General features: G+C 34.9%; 1 protein-coding gene and 1 pseudogene across 1 annotated transcript; both read left to right on the top strand.

Annotated features, from left to right (window-relative positions):
- The first annotated feature begins 5,077 nt into the window (after positions 1 to 5,077).
- LOC120178622 lies at positions 5,078 to 8,533 on the top strand (annotated as a pseudogene).
- Positions 8,534 to 14,375: 5,842 nt separating this feature from the next.
- On the top strand, positions 14,376 to 16,795 carry LOC120178657 (transcription factor GTE7-like). The gene is made up of 3 exons (XM_039184456.1): positions 14,376 to 15,935; positions 16,021 to 16,225; positions 16,318 to 16,795. The coding sequence occupies exons 1-3, from the start codon at positions 14,511 to 14,513 to the stop codon at positions 16,374 to 16,376; spliced, it is 1,689 nt and encodes a 562-aa protein (XP_039040387.1). The 5' UTR covers positions 14,376 to 14,510; the 3' UTR covers positions 16,377 to 16,795.
- Positions 16,796 to 18,648: the final 1,853 nt, after the last annotated feature.

The raw sequence follows: 18,648 nt of genomic DNA on the forward strand, positions 1-18,648 counted from the left end.
AATGTCTTAAAAGTAATTCTAATGTATTTTTTTAGAGTAAAGAGCACAAATAATTTTGTAACTATATGATAATATTTTGTTGAGTCTTTCGGCTACTAAAAGTTACAAAATAATCTTCTGATTATAATATATTATTTTGTTGAGTCTCTCGACTAAAAGTTACAAAATGATCACTCGACTATTTATTTTGTTTCAAACTCATCTTTTTATTGAAAAATTAATGACAATATGAGTTGGATCTTAATATATTATCTCAAATAAATTAACTTCCAGATCAAGCTGCTGTCAATTTGGAACATAATAAATAGTCGAGTGACTATTTTATAATTTTTAATAGTTGTGGACTCAACAAAGCAACATCATATAGTCAAATGACCATTTATAATTTTTTAGTCATTAGACTCAACAAAGCAACAACATATAGTCGATGGACCATTTGTATACTTCACCCATTTTTTTGAATAGTCTAGTGTGAATATAAGATATAATGTATATTCAATTTTTTAAACTATTGGCGTGTATATATTCTACAAATGCATTTATTCGAACTCAAAATCTATAAAGAGAACAACATGTTATTTTAGCACTGAAGCCATGGTTCATAACTAATATGTTTTTAAGGCAAAATTTGTGGAATAATGTCTTGAAAAAAAAATTTGCTCAAATGATGCAGTCGAAGGATTATTTGCCCAACTGGAGCGAATACTACAGTTTTTCATAGGTCGCCATGGCGACCAACCATGTCTTCCAAATGATCTATGTTGGTCGCCATGTGCTCCGAACAACGATTACCTAAATTTCCCTAAGTAACAAATATTACCTACATCGGTAATTAGGTTTTTTAACTACGCTGAAATGGAGGTCGCCATGTATGCCGGGCGACCTTATAGGTCGCCATGTGATCCCGGCGACCAAACTGACCACAGCTCGCAGGGACGGCATGGCGAGCTCCTTGGTCGCCAGGAGCGCCTGACGACATATGTTCGAACTGTAGATTTCACCATATCTCAACAAATAATTTCAGTTAGACCTTATTTCAACAAATAATTTTTTTTCAAAACTCTGTAGCAGCAAATCAGCCTTTTAAGGCAAAATTTGTGGAATAATGTCTTGAAAAAAAAATTTGCTCAGATGATGCAGTCGAAGGAGTATTTGCCCAACTGGGGCGAATGCTACAGTTTTTCATAGGTCGCCATGTCTTCCAAATGACCTATGTTGGTCGCCATGTGCTCCAAACAACAATTACCTAAATTTCCCTAAGTAACAAATATTACCTACATCGGTAATTAGGTTTTTTAACTACGCTGAAATGGAGGTCGCCATGTATGTCGGGCGACCTATAAGGTCGCCATGTGATCCCGGCGACCAAACTGACCACAGCTCGCAGGGACGGCATGGCGACCTCCTTAGTCGCCAGGAGCGCCTGACGACATATGTTCGAACTGTAGATTTCACCATATCTCAGCAAATAATTTCAGTTGGACCTTATTTCAACAAATAATTTTTTTTCAAAACTCTGCAGCAGCAAATCAGCCATGTTTTTAAGTACAAGTAAAAACTTACGTTCTGAGCTCGAGAATAACGTCTCGTAAGTTATGCCACACCAAACTCTCAAGTGAAGACTAATCAGTAAAAAAAAAATCTCATTTACTGGTATAGGTTTTCAGAAAGCGATTTGAACTTTAGGGTTGTCTTCATTTGGAGGACATTGTTTGAATTGGTATTTCTTTTGAAGCAAACCTGTTAAATCAATCGCTTTAATTTGCAGGCAAACCCCCTTGCAAATTGCCACAAAATTGTTTGATAATTATAACATGCTCTTTAGGTCGATTAACCGTAAAGAGTAAGTTTAGGGTTTTATTAATGGATCATTCAATCTATTTGTAATCTTTTCAAAATGAGTGACATGTTATGCATTTTACTGTTCAGTTTTCCTACCCAACATTCAATGAAGCTAATACCTAGATTGATGGAACATTGTTTTCTTAATAACCATGGCTTTTATTCCTTTTATAATAAGAAACAGCAAATAAACGAAGAAGCAACGTTGATTAATAGGAAATGGTGAGTACCAGACTAACTACGTGAATCTGCTACTTGTTGGTGAGTGATCAAATCATCACTTGCTCCCTGTCGAGAAAAACTCGACTTATCGATTAAGTCGGTTGAATTGAAAATCGATGATATATTTATTAGTAATGATATTGTTTCGATTCTTCATTTTTCAAGCAATCGTATGATTAAATAACCTTATCAGATTCAAACACATATTTAGATATAACAATTCAGGGACTCTCCAAATATGTAAAATAACTTTAAAATTTTGAAACATATTCATGTAACATATAAATATAGAATTTGATTATCGAAATAAAAAAACATTATTAATGTAAAAATAAAAGATTATTTGATTATCAAAATAAAAAAGATATAATTCAAGGATTATTAAAAGAGAAAATAACTTTAGTGACCGAAAATGCATTATAATATACGATTTTAACCTTTTTTTTTTTATTTGCGAAAATGACCAACAAATTCGCAACGCGAACTCCAATTTCGCAACACAAGTTCCAAAATCGCAACGCGAATAGATAAATCGCAACGCGAATAGGTAAATCGCAACGCGAATATGTAAATCGCAACGATAATGTGTAAATCGCAACGCGAATATGAAAACCGCGTTGCGAATTTGAAAATCGCATTGCGATAGTACTGTTTACATTGCGAGAGTAATGTTTACATTGCGATAGTATTGCTTACTTATAACAGTAATTAGCGTTGCGAATTTGAAAATCACGTTGCGATAGTACTGTTTACCTATATCGGTAATTAGCGTTGCGAATTTGAAAATCGCATTGCGAATTTGAAAATCGCATTGCGATAGTATTGTTTACCTATATCGGTAATTACTGTTGTGAATTTGAAAATCACGTTGCGATTTCCTAAACTGAGTTGCGAATTTGGAAACTGTGTTGCGAAATTGGAGTTCGCGTTGCGAATTTGTTGGTTATTTTCGCAAATCCAAAAAAAAGTTGGTTAAAATCGTATATTATAAAGCATTTTCGGTCACTGAAGTTATTTTCTCTTATTAAAATTACCAATGTAATTTAGTCGACATACAAATTGAATGTAGAGTATATCATTGAAACATCAATACATAAAACATAGAAATTAGAGCTACCATAATTAGTTGGTTGATCAAAATATTCATTTTTGTTCTCTCGTATCTTCTTAGAGTATGAGATTTAGACCTTAGAAATATTCCCTTTTCTTTTTCTAGAGACTTTGATCTTCTTCTCTCCTCTAAATATGAATAATATTATATTTAGAATTTATCAAAAATAAAACGAGACCCGTGCCCAAGTCAATCGATTTTAATAATTAAAATATTATTAAAATATTTAAAAATATTTAAATAAATAATATCATATATTCGTATTAGAATTTAAAAAAAATAAGTGAAGCCCCATACTCGGCCGTCTTTGTTGACAAATTAAGTCTATCACTAACTTGTTTGACTTAAAATAATAATATATAAATATTAAATTTCATTTTCATATGAAAGTGTATTTAAAAATACAATATTTCTAATTCAAGACTTCAAAAGATTTAAGTAATTTGACAATATAAATAAAAGGTGAAATTTTCTTAGATAATTTTATTTTAGTTGAAACTTTAGGAATTTTGTGTCTGGAGTCTAACCATGTAATTGATCTAAGTCTTGATATAGTTTAATTATTAATTCATTTATTTCTTTATATAATTATATGTATTTGACCTATTAATTTAGATTAGATATTATAAAAACAATTCCCTTTACTCATTTTATTTCATTGAAACCTTAAATTTTAAACTATTAAATAATTATTTAAAATTTATTTTATTGAGCCAACTAATAAATCGTATTGATTTATTACTTATGAAATATCTGATTATTTTTAATTATAATTGTGCAAAAAATATAATCTTGAAAAATAAAAGCATCATTGTCACCAGACTTATTAAATAGAACATGTAGGTAGCTTGCACATGATTCATACTATATTCTATATTAGTCGTAGTTGAATTTTACACCTTTGACGGTCGGATACATGTAAATATTTATCACCTAACAAATTCACTTAAATTACACAGAAAAGGAGAAATTAAGGGTCAAAATACAAACAAATAAGAATTTAAACAAATCGACAATAAGATTTACATCTTTTGTTATTTTAATTATATAAATGTATTAATTATAAATGTGAGAGTTAAGATAATTGTTAAGCCAAAGATCACTTGACTATAGAATATTACTTTGTTGAGTTTCTCGACTATTTATATGTTCTAAATTTGTCAATTTCTATTAAAAAATTGACGATCGTTTGAGTTTGACATTAACATGTTGACTGAGATATAATAGTCGTTTGAGATTATGAGATCATATTTTTTATCATATCTCTGTCAGCAGGTTAACGTCCAACCTATTTTAACGGTGAACTCTAAAATCTAACCTTTAAACTTATAAATTTAAACCCTAAATAAGACATGATATAGTTCTATAACTTTTTTTTTATAAAATATAAATTTAATCATAATCATGTTTAGAGGGGAGGGAAAATGGATTAAGAGAAAGAAGGGGAGTACTCATAGTGAATATAGAACTCATGACCTAAGAGATCAATATGAAAGAACAAAGATGAACAACTTGATCAACCTGTTAAATATACTAGCTCAAAATTATATAAATTAAATTATATACGTTATATGTATCAAATCGTTTTCTAAACTTTCAACCCTAAACTATAACTTTTTAACTTAAAACCTTGAATTGTAAAATAACATACATAACATTTAATTAAATTCTAGGTATTCCTAAAAAAATCACATGGCGGCTAACATATTTGTTTATAGAGTGTTTATAGTGTATCTTCCACGTTGATGTTAACATTCTTGTTTCTATTTATAGCAAGCTTTTTATCTTTACAACAAAGGTATCTCTCTAAAAAACCAAACTTGTGAGAATCATGGCTGCCACTATCATAGCTTGAATCTTTTATAATTCCAATATTAGAATCTGCTATTCCAACAAAGAATTATGTCTGGGTTTGAAGCAGATAACAATGGAGTTTCAGTTTCAGCAGCAGCCCAGAACAAAACCCTAGCGGATTTCGAGCCTCCACAGAAACCTAAAAGAAACAAATACGCTTTGGCTTGCTCCATCCTCGCTTCCTTAGCTTCTATCTTGCTTGGATACGGTGAGTTAGTTTAACTCCAATGATGTCCGATCTTAAAGCTCTGAATATCTTTGTTTGAAAAGAAACAAAGGATTAATGCCCAAATAAGTGCCCAAACTATACCTTTCATGTTGAATAGGAGCTTACATTATTTTTTTGGCTCATCCAGGTGCCTAATGTTACAAATGTTATCCTTTTAGGTGTCCGGGTCATCAACGGCGTTAGTTTTTTTCATTAAGTGACAAGTGTTACAACTTGGTAATTTAAAATTTATTTTTTAAAAATATTATTATACTTATAGAAAAAACTCTAACTTTTCTTATATTATAAAACAATCCAAAATCTCAAATCATAACCTTAATATGCCACTGGTGCCCTCTCCAACAATGACTATAGCCGCCGACGTAATCATTGTCATCATCCTAGTTATATGTTGTGGTAGTTGTTGTCAATTCACCGTAAGAATCATGTGGGATCTCGATTTTCATCCTAGGGTTCGCGAGATTTAAAATGTAGATTTGTTGTCGATCGGTTGTCAACCGGTCACGATTTCATAGGGGTTTTGGTCACCGGGGGGATGGAAGGTCAAGTGGAGCTTCTTCAACGGTAAACGGTGGCAGTTGACATGAGTTTAGGGATTGAAAATGAAAGATTTCAAAGTTTAGGGGTTATTTCAAAATTTATGTGTTTTCTTTTTTTAAAATACATAAATTTATTTTTTAAAATTTTATATAAATTAAAATTTTTAAAATTATCAGGTTGTGACACGTGAAAACTGACGCCGTTAATGGTATGTGTACCTAAAGGGATAATGTTTGTAACGTTAAGCACCTCGATAGGCCAAAAAAATAATGTAGACACCTATTCAGCATTAAAGTTATAGTTTGGACACTTATTTGGGCATTAAGCCAAAAACAAATGAATAGATCTCTTCTTTTTGCATGGGAATTAGATATCGGAGTGATGAGTGGAGCTATTATTTTCATAAAAGACGACCTGAAAATCAGCGACGTTAAAATCGAGATCCTCGTCGGGATTCTGGATTTTTTTTGCCTCATCGGGTCTTTCGCCGCCGGTCGGACTTCCGACTGGATTGGCCGACGTTACACCATCGTCGTCTCTGCCGCCATCTTCTTCGTGGGAGCTATCCTGATGGGGTTCGCCACTAACTACGCTTTCCTCATGGTGGGTCGATTCTTTGCCGGCGTCGGCGTCGGCTTTGCCCTTATGATCGCTCCTGTTTACACCGCTGAAGTCTCCCCCGCTTCCTCTCGTGGATTTCTCACGTCATTCCCCGAGGTCTTAAAACCTTTGAATTCTTCTCCTTTTTTTTTCATTTCATTTTAGTTATAACGTTTCAATCTATATTACTTGTGGAAAGATCCGAAATGGATTTATTCATTTCATTAACCTTTTTTAAATTTAATTCTAATCATATTGAAAGAAAATAATTTAGAAAATAAAATAAAATGCCCCCAATAAATTTATAACTCATTTAAACACATTTGTTTTTGTTGATTCCTATACATAGAAAGAAAAATATTAGTATCTTACACAGTGACGGTGAAAAAATATTTTACAAGCACAATTACAAGATTGTTATGCTTTATTTAAGGTTTAAAATTGTAAAAGAGTTATAAAGAAAATCGCATTTGGTCAGTTTGTTAAGCTATCTATCTTTGTTTTCTTGTATTATCTTGGACTATTGGTTTTAGATTCACTAAGAACATTCGATTTCTTCCCTTAAAGTCTTCTTTCTCTCTCTCTAACTAGAATTAGGATTCGATTTAAAATTTAAAAAAAAGACTAGAAAAGTTAAAATTTAAGAAATAGAGTTAATAAGTTATGGTTTAAGATAATTTAAACATGACATGATATAATATTCAGCATAGGATACAATAAAGTTTAATCTAAGAATCTCAAATGACTATACAATTCAGACGGACCTAAGATTATATTTTATTATATCTCAATTAACAGGTTATTGTCCGGTTCAGACAATAGTCAATTTTTAATAAAATAAGACGAGTTTGGAATATAACAATAGTTGTATGATCATTTTATAGTTTTTAATAATTAAAAGACTTTATAAATCAATACGATACGAAAGCATTGTCATTTAGTTAGAGACCTTTTTGTATACTTTACTCTGAAATTTAATAAATATATATTGAATTAAAATTCAATCGAAATTTAATGTAAGATTTGTCGTTTGAAGGTTTTCATTAATATTGGTATATTATTGGGATATGTTTCGAACTATGCGTTTTCGAAGCTGCGAACCAACTTGGGGTGGAGGGTAATGCTCGGCGTCGGCGCAGTCCCCTCGGTTTTCTTGGCTGTCGGTGGTTTCGTAATGCCCGAGTCGCCTCGTTGGCTCGTTATGCAAGGTCGACTCGGTGCAGCCAAGGCTGTTCTCGACCGAACTTCCGACACCAAAGAAGAAGCTCAGCTTCGACTCACTGACATCAAAGACGCCGCCGGAATCCCACAAGATTGCACCGGCGACGTCGTTCATGTCCAAAAGCAAACCCACGGCGAAGGCGTCTGGAGAGAATTACTTTTACACCCCACGCCGGCCGTTAGGCACGTCTTGCTCTGTGTCGTCGGAATCCATTTCTTCCAGCAAGCGATCGGCCTGGACTCCATTGTTTTGTACAGTCCGAGGATCTTTGAAAAAGCCGGGATAAAATCATCAAACCATAAGCTACTCGCCACCGTGGCCGTCGGATTTGTCAAGACGGTCTTCATCTTAGTGGCTACTTTCTTTCTAGACAAAATCGGACGGCGTCCTTTGCTCCTCGGTAGCGCCGCCGGCATCGTGATTTCATTAGCTACACTGGGACTTTCGTTAACCGTAATCGACCGATCCGACCAGAAGGTGACGTGGGCGGTCGGACTATGCATCGCGATGGTATTGTGTTATGTCGCGGTTTTCTCGATCGGGATGGGACCGGTCACGTGGGTGTACAGCACGGAGATCCTCCCGTTGAGGCTGCGTGCGCAAGGGGCGAGCATTGGAGTGGCGGTCAACCGCGGGACCAGCGGTTTAATCTCGATGACTTTCATTTCATTGTACAAAGCGATTACCATCGGCGGAGCATTCTTCTTGTACACCGGGGCAGCGGTGGTGGCGTTTTGCTTTTTCTACGCATTCTTCCCGGAGACGCGAGGGAGAACACTCGAGGAAATGGAAGGGCTTTCGGTAAATTGGTGGGTTGGAGGCAGGAGGCAAAGAAGATGAAGATGAAGTTGACGGTGACGGAATAAGTAACGGTCCGATCCAATTAGAAAATAATATAGCACCTAAGGATTGATAGTGAATCGAAGGATAGTTTAGTAAATATGTATGTAGTGATAAACTGGGAGAAAATGCAATCAATAATTAAACTTTTAATTATTGGGTAAAGTATACAATGTTCCCTTGTTTATAGGGTTATTGTTTTTTTTAAGTTCATTACTATTAAAAGTTATAAAATGGTTATTTGATTATAGGATATTATTTTGTTGAGTTATTCGACTACTAAAAGTTATAAAATAGTTATTCGACTATTTATTATGTTAAAAAATCATTATTTTCGGTTAAAAAGCTGACGATATTCTAAGCTTAGCTTTAACCTAACCTGCTAATTATAATATGATAAAACCTGATTTAAGAATCTCAAACGACTATCATGTTCCAGTCATCATACTAACATTTAGCATGGACAACTACAAATTTTTAATAAAAATAGACGAGTTTGAAACATAATGAATAGTTAGATGACTATTTTGTAACTTTTAATAGTCGAAGGACATAACAAATTAATATTTTATAGTTAAAGGACTATTTATAACTTTTAATAGTCGGTAGACTTAATAGAATAGTACCCAATAGTAAGAGACCATTTGGTGTACTTTACCCTTAATTCTAATGATTAATAGTCAAATTATGATGAGATAAATTAAAAAATAAAAGGTAAATTATAACAGAGACAACTTCTTTTTATTTTTTATGATCTCAGCCACAATCTTTCAATTGTTATGATTTGATCACATAAAATTTTTTTGTTTTGATTCTGATTGGTTACATGAGATAAAACCACGTGCAAGCTAATGCTGGTGGATTGATTCTTATGTGGGTGAGCATTCAACTAATTGAAAACAATACTAACTTATATAAAACTCTCCAATATAAAGACTGTTCTTCTTGGACTTGGGGGAGTGTTTGGTGTACGTAATAACGACAATAATGTCCAAATTTGCTGCAACCTTTGCTTTTCGTTTTTATCTGTTTCATTGCGTACTTGGAGGAGATATTTTTTTCTTTGCGGAGGTTACAATCATGGCCGATTCCGGACCCGAAACCGGCGGCGTTTCGAGTCGGCCGGCAGTCGTGGTAGCCGATTTCGAGGTTTCGAAGAAACCTAGGATGAACAAGTTTGCTTTTGCTTGTGCTGTACTTGCGTCCTTAACTTCCACGTTACTCGGTTATGGTAAGTAAAGGTTTCATTTTAAGCTCTTTTCGGGTAACTTTTCAGTGACGATTCCAATCTAAAATTTGTATGAAAATAGATATAGGAGTGATGAGTGGAGCTATAATGTTCATAAAAGAGGACCTGAAAATCAGCGACGTTCAGATCAAAATCCTCGTCGGTATACTCAGCTTGTATTGCCTGATCGGTTCGATTGTCGCCGGGAAAATCGCCGACGTGATCGGTCGGAGATATACCATCGTGTTGGCTAATGCCATAATCTTAATCGGATCTCTCCTCATGGGTTTCTTGATCAATTACGCTTTGCTTATGTTCGGTCGATTCGCCACCGGTATTGGCGTCGTCTTTGCCCTTCTGAGTGCTGTTCTTTATACTGCCGAAATTTCCCCTGCTTCTTCTCGAGGATTTCTCACCTCATTCCCTGAGGTAATTAATTAAGGGTAAACGATGACATTAAAGAAGCCACCGGATTCAGCGCAGATTTCACCACCGGCGACGTCGTCCAAAAGCCGACCCACGGAGAAGGGGTGTGGAGATAATTACTATTGCACCCGACACCCGCCGTCAGACACGTCTTAGTTTGCATTGCCGGTGTTCATTTATTCCAACAATCATCCGGTGTGGCCGCCGTCGTTTCGTATAGTCCGAGGATTTTTGAAAAAACAGGGATCACGTCATCGGACGGTAGGTTGCTTGCCACAATTGCCATCGGATTTAGCAATACGATCTTCGTCTTGGTGGCGACGATTTTACTCGATAGAATCGGACGCCGCGCTTTGCTCCTGAGCAGCGTCATGGTGGGGTCCCTACTGACGCTGGCATTTTCCCTGACGGTCATCGACAGATTGGAGGAGAAACTGACTTGGGCGATCGTGCTGTGCATAGTAATGGTTTTAGCTTTCGTTTATTTTTTCGCGATCGGGATGGGGCCGATAGCCGGCGTTTACATATCGGAGATCTCCCCGTTGAGGCTACGCGCGCAAGGGGTGAGCTTGGGAGTGGCGGTGAACAGGGTGATCAGTGGGGTCATCTCCATGACCTTTATTTCGTTGTACAATGCGATCACCATCAGAGGTGCCTTTTTCTTGTTCGCTGGCTTCGCCGCCGTTGGATGGATATTTTTCTACGTGTGTCTGCCGGAGACAAGTGGAAAAACACTTGAGGATATCGAAGGACTTTTTGGTAAATTGGTAGGTTGGAGGGAGGCTTCTAAGGAGATGAAGTTAAACCATGAATTCTTCAATTTGGTACACAAGGTTTTAGGGTAAACTACATCATACACCATTGAATTTTAGGTGTCGTATTAGTTTATACCACAGAACTTTAAATTTTATTAATTATAGAATTAAATTTTGATTTTCTTTTCAATTATACCACTGGATTGTGAAATCGTTACCGTCACAATGACATGGTTGATGGCTACGACGTAAACATCTCACCAGCACGACATCGTTTCAATATGGGTGTTGACGATTTAACGACCTACTGGTATAATTGAAACGAAACTCAAAGTTCAGTGGTATAATTGTCAAAATTGAAAATTAAGTGATATAAACGATACAGTGCTTAAAGTCCAGTGATATTTGGTGTAGTTTACCCTAAATTTTATGATAAACTATTTAAATGGGCCTTACATTTTATATTTGTACACTTTTATTTATAAAATAAAAAAAATGATTACTTGTGTTATCATTTTATTAAGTTTTGATTATTTGTTATACTTTTATTAAGTTTTAATTACTTGTGTTGTGTTATCGTTTTATTAAGTTTTGATCACTGGAATATTGAATGACATTAGTTTGATTACGTGTCATATTAAATGATATTCAATTTTTATTTTTACCCTTAAACTTTAGATAAAATATTGATTATGAGCTTTTTAATAAACTCAAAGCAATTTAGAAACAAACCCTCAATTTATCCCTATGATTATGTTTTTCTCACTTATGTTGAAATTCATATTTTCCATCACTTTTTTCGAGCCGATTATAACTGTGACAAACTCCTTGAAAATTAGTGAATTTTTGTGTGTGATTAATTTGAGATAAGTACAAGACAGTTTATGTTCAATGATAACTCTCAATCATTCAACATTAAACGCTCACACCCCTAACATCTATGGTATTTAAATCCGAGTCCTCAATGAATAACAATACTTCCTTTACTACGATATCACTTGATTCGTGGAAAACGAGTGAAGTTATTATACAATAACTTGATCACTGTAAAATATAGTATTAGCTTGAAAGCATTCGAAATACTACCTTCTAAAGGGGTTCTATTCAATTCAATCAAATCCTCACCGTTAACCCTTGTGATCTTATGTGGTCTGGGGGTATATTTTCTAGTACAATACTTAAACAACTTGAAACTTATAAATTAGAGGATATTTTATATTGAACTAATCAAATTCATAAATTAGAGAATATTACGTATTGAACTAAGGCTGGACCGACTGATTTTTTCAAATATAAATAACAAAACTCAATATTGTTTTAATATTATATTATAAGTAAAAATTTAAATCACGTGGTTTTATATAAAGAAACATTATTGTCAGATCAATCAATGTCACTCGTTCATTCTTAGCCCTTGTAAGAAAACTGAGATGTCAGCAAAATTGGCCCAATAGAACAAATAGGAAATAAAATATATAGACGAAAATGCATCAGAGGTCTTTATACTTTTTTTCTTAAAAAATAACATGGCCCTCTAATACATGCGTCACAAGACTCACATCAAAGAAAAATAGACTAACGCTTACAATTAATCCACACGGTCAAGTCTTAGAAAAGAATAGCAGCAGACCTATGACTGCTTTTTGAATGGTATCCTGATGTTGTTTGGACAACATTTATTTTGGAGTTACAACCGGTTGTCTCTTAGTTTTCTAACGGTTTTTTAATCGCCTTAATATGATATTGGTAACTCAATATATATCCATTTTAGTGAAGACAACTCATGCATCAAATCTTATATGGGATTAATACTAGATTTTGTAAATATTACTAATTTTTAATATTTTTATTGATTATTTGTAATATAAATTAATATAGGATAATGCATTATCTTTTAAGATTATATTTATTATTTTAAAAATTAAGATCACGTTAAAATATTAATTTGTTATTATTTTATTCATTATTCATGTTAGGACAATAACACATTTTAACTTATGAAAATGTTGTTTCTCCCACAATTGTAAACACATATTTTTCTTGAATAATAATATAACGTGAGTACGTTTTTGCAAATGTTTATTGGCTTGTGCCTTCGAAGCTTCTTCAAACCCGAGTTCTTTAAAGTTTTTGCGAGGGATATCAATCTTCACATTCCGGTTTGACTCTTCATTGCGATTAGGAGGGTTAATTAGAGTTGTATGATCAGGTTTGCCTTTTCATTGTGACTTGGAGGGTTCGATAGCATATTTATCCATATATCTTTATCTTCCACAAATCCATTACCCTTTTTTTTACATTATTACCGTCCACCTCTATTGGCTAAGTTTAATTTTTCCATTACATATCTTTCTTTTAGCCATCTTTCTTTTATCTTTATCTAACTTATCTTTATTTTATCATTCTCTTTTTATTATCTTTATTTCTCACTGTCTTAATCTTTGTTTCTTTGTCTCAATTCTCAACAACCCTAAACCAAATACTTACATTTTTTACCACCACCATAACAATCTATTATTTCCCTCTAGTTCTTTGATCGAGTCTAAAGTTTTTTAGGCCTGATTCTTCAACAACGAGCAACGTTCATTATCCGTTGTCGCATCTCTATCACCCTCATATTATTTTTTTTCTCAATTAGACCCTCCAACTCATAAAATAAATCCAATCTGGTCATTTGTCCAACTTTTTTCGTTGTTGACCATTACGATGTTGATGTGACAGTTTATTGTGACATACAGTCCACAATGATTGATAACGTAGTAGATGACATGATAGATGGGCAAAATTGGTAACTTAAATATAGTAGATGAATTGTTACATTAACATCATAAACCGTTATGTCAATACCGTAAACTGTCACACCAATATCGTAACGTTTAACGACGAAAAAAATATTGGTCAAATTACCATATTAGATTTATTTTATGAATTGGAAAGTCACATTAAGAGAAAAAAAATACAGGGGCCATATTGATTTTTTTCAAACATAAGAGGACAACTGATGCTTTTTGCTAAATATATATTTATCCGATTCCAAATTAGACCTTAATACAATATTATCATAACACCTCCAAACCCACACGTATGGAGCCACACATGCCAATGTTGGCTTTTTGTCCACGTCATCACCCCCGGTGGGCCGCATCCCTAAACATAAAAAATCCTAAAATTCACGCCACATGCACCCTAAATTTACCCCAAACTAAAACCCAAAATATACGACCCCGATCCACGGTCTTGCCCTTTTACACGTGTCGCAACAACCCCATCTCAGCCGTTTATGCCAGATCACTGGTCAACTTTCTCCTCGCCCTCAGATTCTCTAACAGCCCTTGGATAAATAAAAGAACTCCATCGAAAGGTCAGAATACTGCCCGAAATTCAACCGGGTAGATCTCATCGCCTTTAAGAAGCGACCCTATCCTCCTCTTGTTCATCGCTCAAAATTTAAAAGGGTTAAAATATCAAACCCTAATCGTTTCGTAGATTATTTATTAAAAAAAAATCATTTTTCAGTTGTAATTATTGTCAACATTGGTTAAGCGGCACGTGGAGTTCACGCTCGATAGTTTTCATGGTTCTAGTTTTTCAGCCGCGATCGCGAAACCCTCGCCGGAGTCCTGCTGATTCCCGGAAAGTGAATGGCGTCGGCCGTTTTGGCGAGTCGAAGTGAGTCAAATTGGCCGCCGCAGCTGAAAACCAGTGTCGCTTTCATGGGCAAAGTTCCCTTTACAGCAAAAAAGCCAAACCCTAAACCTAAGTTCAACAAGAAGCGTCATTTCCACCATCAATTGGCGCAACCTGACGATATTGCAGGCCATGTAGTCGATGACCCCCCCGCCGTTACCCATTCCGCGGCTTCTGATGACGCGTCTTCAATTAATCGGATGATAAATGATTTTAGCTCCGGCAATTACGTTAGCTTCCCCATCAGCTCTTATACGAGGAAGGAGTTGATTGATCTGAAGAGCCGGTTGATTTCAGAGTTGGAGCAGATTCGTGAATTGAAGAATCGAATCCAGTCGAATGATTTTCAGGCTGGATCCAGCTCCACGAAAAAGCCGTTGCCCAAAAAGAACATTTCTGGAAACAAGCGGCCTTTGCCCCCAAATTTCAGCAAAGAATTGAAGAGATTGAACCCTCAAGAGAACGGAAAAGCATCGGAGGCTTATTTGATGAAAAGTTGCTCCCAAATATTGAGCAAATTGATGAAGCAGAAACATGGGTACATCTTCAATTCACCGGTAGATGTCGTTGGGTTGGGTCTTCATGACTACTACGCTATAATCAAGTACCCGATGGATCTGGGCACTGTTAAATCGAGGTTGGCGAAGAACTTTTATGGGTCTCCTTTGGATTTCGCAGCCGATGTAAGGCTTACTTTTAATAACGCCATGATGTACAATCCAAGGGGGCACGAGGTTTATGCGTTGGCTGAGCAGCTTCTTGTGAGATTCGAGGAATTATTCCGGCCGTTGGGTTTGAAACTGGAGGAGCTAGAAGATGCACAAGAAATGGAGTGTTACGAGGAAGAGTTGCAAACAAGTTCGTGGGATCATGGGGAAGCTGAGAGGATGAAGAAAGATTGGGAAATAGATAAGGATGATTCAATTAAAATTGCAGCGAGATCTGACAATGTTGATGGGATTTCGGGCTATGTTTCGAACCCAAATCCACCGCCAGCGCAAATGCAGCTGCAGCCGCCGCTGCCACCACCAAGGATGGCTTCTCCAGTTAGGGTACCGCCAGTGAAGCCAGTGAAGCTGCCGAAACCGAAGGCCAAGGATCCGAATAAGAGGGAAATGACTATGGAGGAGAAGCAAAAGTTGGGGCTTGGATTGCAGAGCTTGCCACAAGAGAAGATGGACAATGTGCTTCATATTATAAGGAAAAGGAATGGACAATTGACGCAGGATGGGGATGAGATTGAACTGGACATCGAGGATATGGATACAGAGACACTGTGGGAGTTGGATCGATTTGTCACTAATTATAAGAAGATGGTCAGCAAGATCAAGCGGCAAGCATTGATGGCAAACAATGTTTCGTCTAATGACAGCAATAGAGTAAGCACACTAAGCACATTGCGATTGCTTTCTATGAAATTGATCTTTATTGATACACTAACCTGTGAATGATGGAAAATTACAGAGAGAGGAAAATGGGGAGAGGATGGATGTTGCAATGGAGATGAAGAAGCCGAAGAAAGGCTATGCCGGAGACGAAGATGTAGATATTGGAGACGAAATGCCAATGAGCAGTTTTCCACCAGTGGAAATCGAGAAAGACAATGATCGTGCCAGCAGCAGTTCAAGCAGCTCCAGCAGTTCAAGCAGTGGTTCTTCGTCCTCAAGCGGTATCATCACTCAACTCGGTTCCATAATTTGTAATGAATGTGTCAAATCTGTGTGATGAAGATGTCTCATATTTGTTAGGCTAATTTTACAGATTCGGAATCGGGGAGTTCTTCAGGAAGTGATTCTGATGGTGATAATGCACGGTCATAAGGCCTCGGTTTGAAGCACAAGCTTGTCTGCTCGATTTTGTGGGGGGCAATCCAAGAGGAGTGGGGATTTAGATGAGGTAGATTTACTAACAGTGCTAACAAATTAAAAGTTAGATATGGAGTTCAGCGTATTAAATGCTCTGAATGTATGAACCTTTTTCTTGTTTTGTTGAATGTACAGGGTTGGGTTGTTCTGAGTGTGTTGTGTGAATCGTGTAATGGTTGTTGCTCTCTTTAGAGAAAAGAGATCGATGAAATTGGCATCATGATTGTCAATGAATGAATTTGGGGGGTTTGGCAAATGTAGTGAAAAGGGGGTATTTTTGTAGGGAAGAAATAGTTTGGGGGGGGGGGTTAGAAGGTACTTTTGTATGCATACTTTGATTTTCAGCATCAATAGAGAGGCATGTACAATTCCAATCTTTTGCTTCTTGACCTATCGTTGTTGGTACTTGTTTGCATGGAATAGGGGGTTCAATCGGAGAAGTTAGAGAATATCCGATCTCAAGTTGGGTTCATAAAAACTCTTATAGCACAAATGGTAGGCTTTCATTTGTTGCTTGCATGCCTCGTTCCAGTTTATTAAACCTGAGAGTAGGTTTTCAACTCTCTAACTTGGAACTCAATAATCAAACATGATCAACATATACAAACATAAAGGCTTTCAGATGCCGACAATGAAACACTTTGATAAGGTCAGGACCATCAAATTTACATTAATTAAAATTTGGGTAAAGTACATGAATGGTCCTTACTATAGAGTATTGTTTTATGAATGGTTTGACTATAAGTTATTTATTAAATGTCTCGATTATTAAAAGTTATAAAATGATTTTCTGATTATAAAATATTATTTTATTGAGTTCTTCAATTTTTAAAAGTTATAAATGATCATCATATTATTTATTATATTATTTCTCGTTTTCGTTAAAAATTGACGGTATTATAAGGTGAACGTTAACGTGCTGACTGTGATATAATAAAATCTAATTCTAAAATCTTAAACGACTATCACATTTTAATTATCATGTTAACATTCAATTTATATAAATGCCAATTTTTTATGATGAGTTTGAAACATAATGAATAGTTGAGTGATTATTTGATCGAGTTGAAAATGTGGAGATACTTACTGGGGGAAAAATAAATGTAGGCAATATGAAGATACTTACGGGGAAAAAATAAATGTAGGCAATATGAAGATACTTACTAGAAAAGGAGGAAGGAGTCAATATCAATTATCTGTTTTTACCTATTCAATTATTCTAAATCTGTGTAAACTAAAGAGTTTTAAATTGTGTTTTGTGTGAGTGGATTCTAACAAGAATATATATACTCTTTTAGTAATATGTAAATAGTTTTACATATATATGAGATATAATATAATTATACTGTGTAACTCTTTTAAAATTTAACTATTAAATAGTTTTACAATTTTTTTAGATAAGAAAAATTAAAAGCTAAAATTAATAATAGAAAATGAGAATATATTTACATCAATTAAATATATGCATAAAATTTATTAGGTTTATATTTTCAAAAAAAAAAATCGAATTAGCAAACAATTCCGTTGAATTAATTCAACTAATGAATTTAACAGACCGTGTGCTCACTTGGGAAACAGATGGGTATAATTTCGTAAGTTCTGTACAATATCGTTCTAATTGAGGATGGGGATATATAAATTTAGTGAATTGTGAGTGAGTGTGGAAGTAAAAATTCGTATCTGCCTTGGGTTGTGGGCAAGTAATGGATTTGAGACCTTATCCACTCTACATCTGTTCGGCCACTAACTATTCGCCATATAAATTTTGGATCATTATGTATTTTGATATATCATAAATACAATTTTATAAATCTTAAGATTTTATAAGATATGACTAATAATTTAACCAAATGTCATGTATAAATTTTTTTTATAATTGAAGACAATTGTTTCTCCTATCTCAAATTAATAAGTATGAGATGAGTGATAATTATCCAATTGGATAGTGAGTGTGAATATATATTTGAGAATATATTCGTGTGACTAGTGTGAATTTAAAAATTTTACTCATCATAAGTGATGGTTATAGATATAAAAATATTAGGTGACTATGAGATAAGGAAAGGGAATATATGCAATCGCCCTACCGTTTGCCATCACCATGCTCACCCTATAATATAGGGTGAAAAAGTTTTTATATCAAAACGAGAAACAGACATAAATAAAGGGCCAAGTTGTGAATTAAGCCTTTACGTTAATTTGATACAAAGATCTAAAAATCTAGTCT

The sequence above is a fragment of the Hibiscus syriacus genome, unplaced genomic scaffold (genome assembly GCF_006381635.1).
Source record: "Hibiscus syriacus cultivar Baekdansim isolate YM2019G1 unplaced genomic scaffold, ASM638163v2 tig00112354_pilon, whole genome shotgun sequence".
Classification (NCBI taxonomy): Eukaryota; Viridiplantae; Streptophyta; class Magnoliopsida; order Malvales; family Malvaceae; genus Hibiscus; species Hibiscus syriacus.

What these genes read in the sequence shown, in the direction of transcription:
- LOC120178657 (XM_039184456.1), top strand. Translation starts at nt 14,511, where the DNA reads ATGGCGTCGGCCGTTTTGGCGAGTCGAAGTGAGTCAAATTGGCCGCCG. An exon ending in CGTCTAATGACAGCAATAGA is followed by an intron (nt 15,936 to 16,020) that starts GTAAGCACACTA and finishes GGAAAATTACAG; the next exon opens with AGAGAGGAAAATGGGGAGAG. An exon ending in TGGTTCTTCGTCCTCAAGCG is followed by an intron (nt 16,226 to 16,317) that starts GTATCATCACTC and finishes CTAATTTTACAG; the next exon opens with ATTCGGAATCGGGGAGTTCT.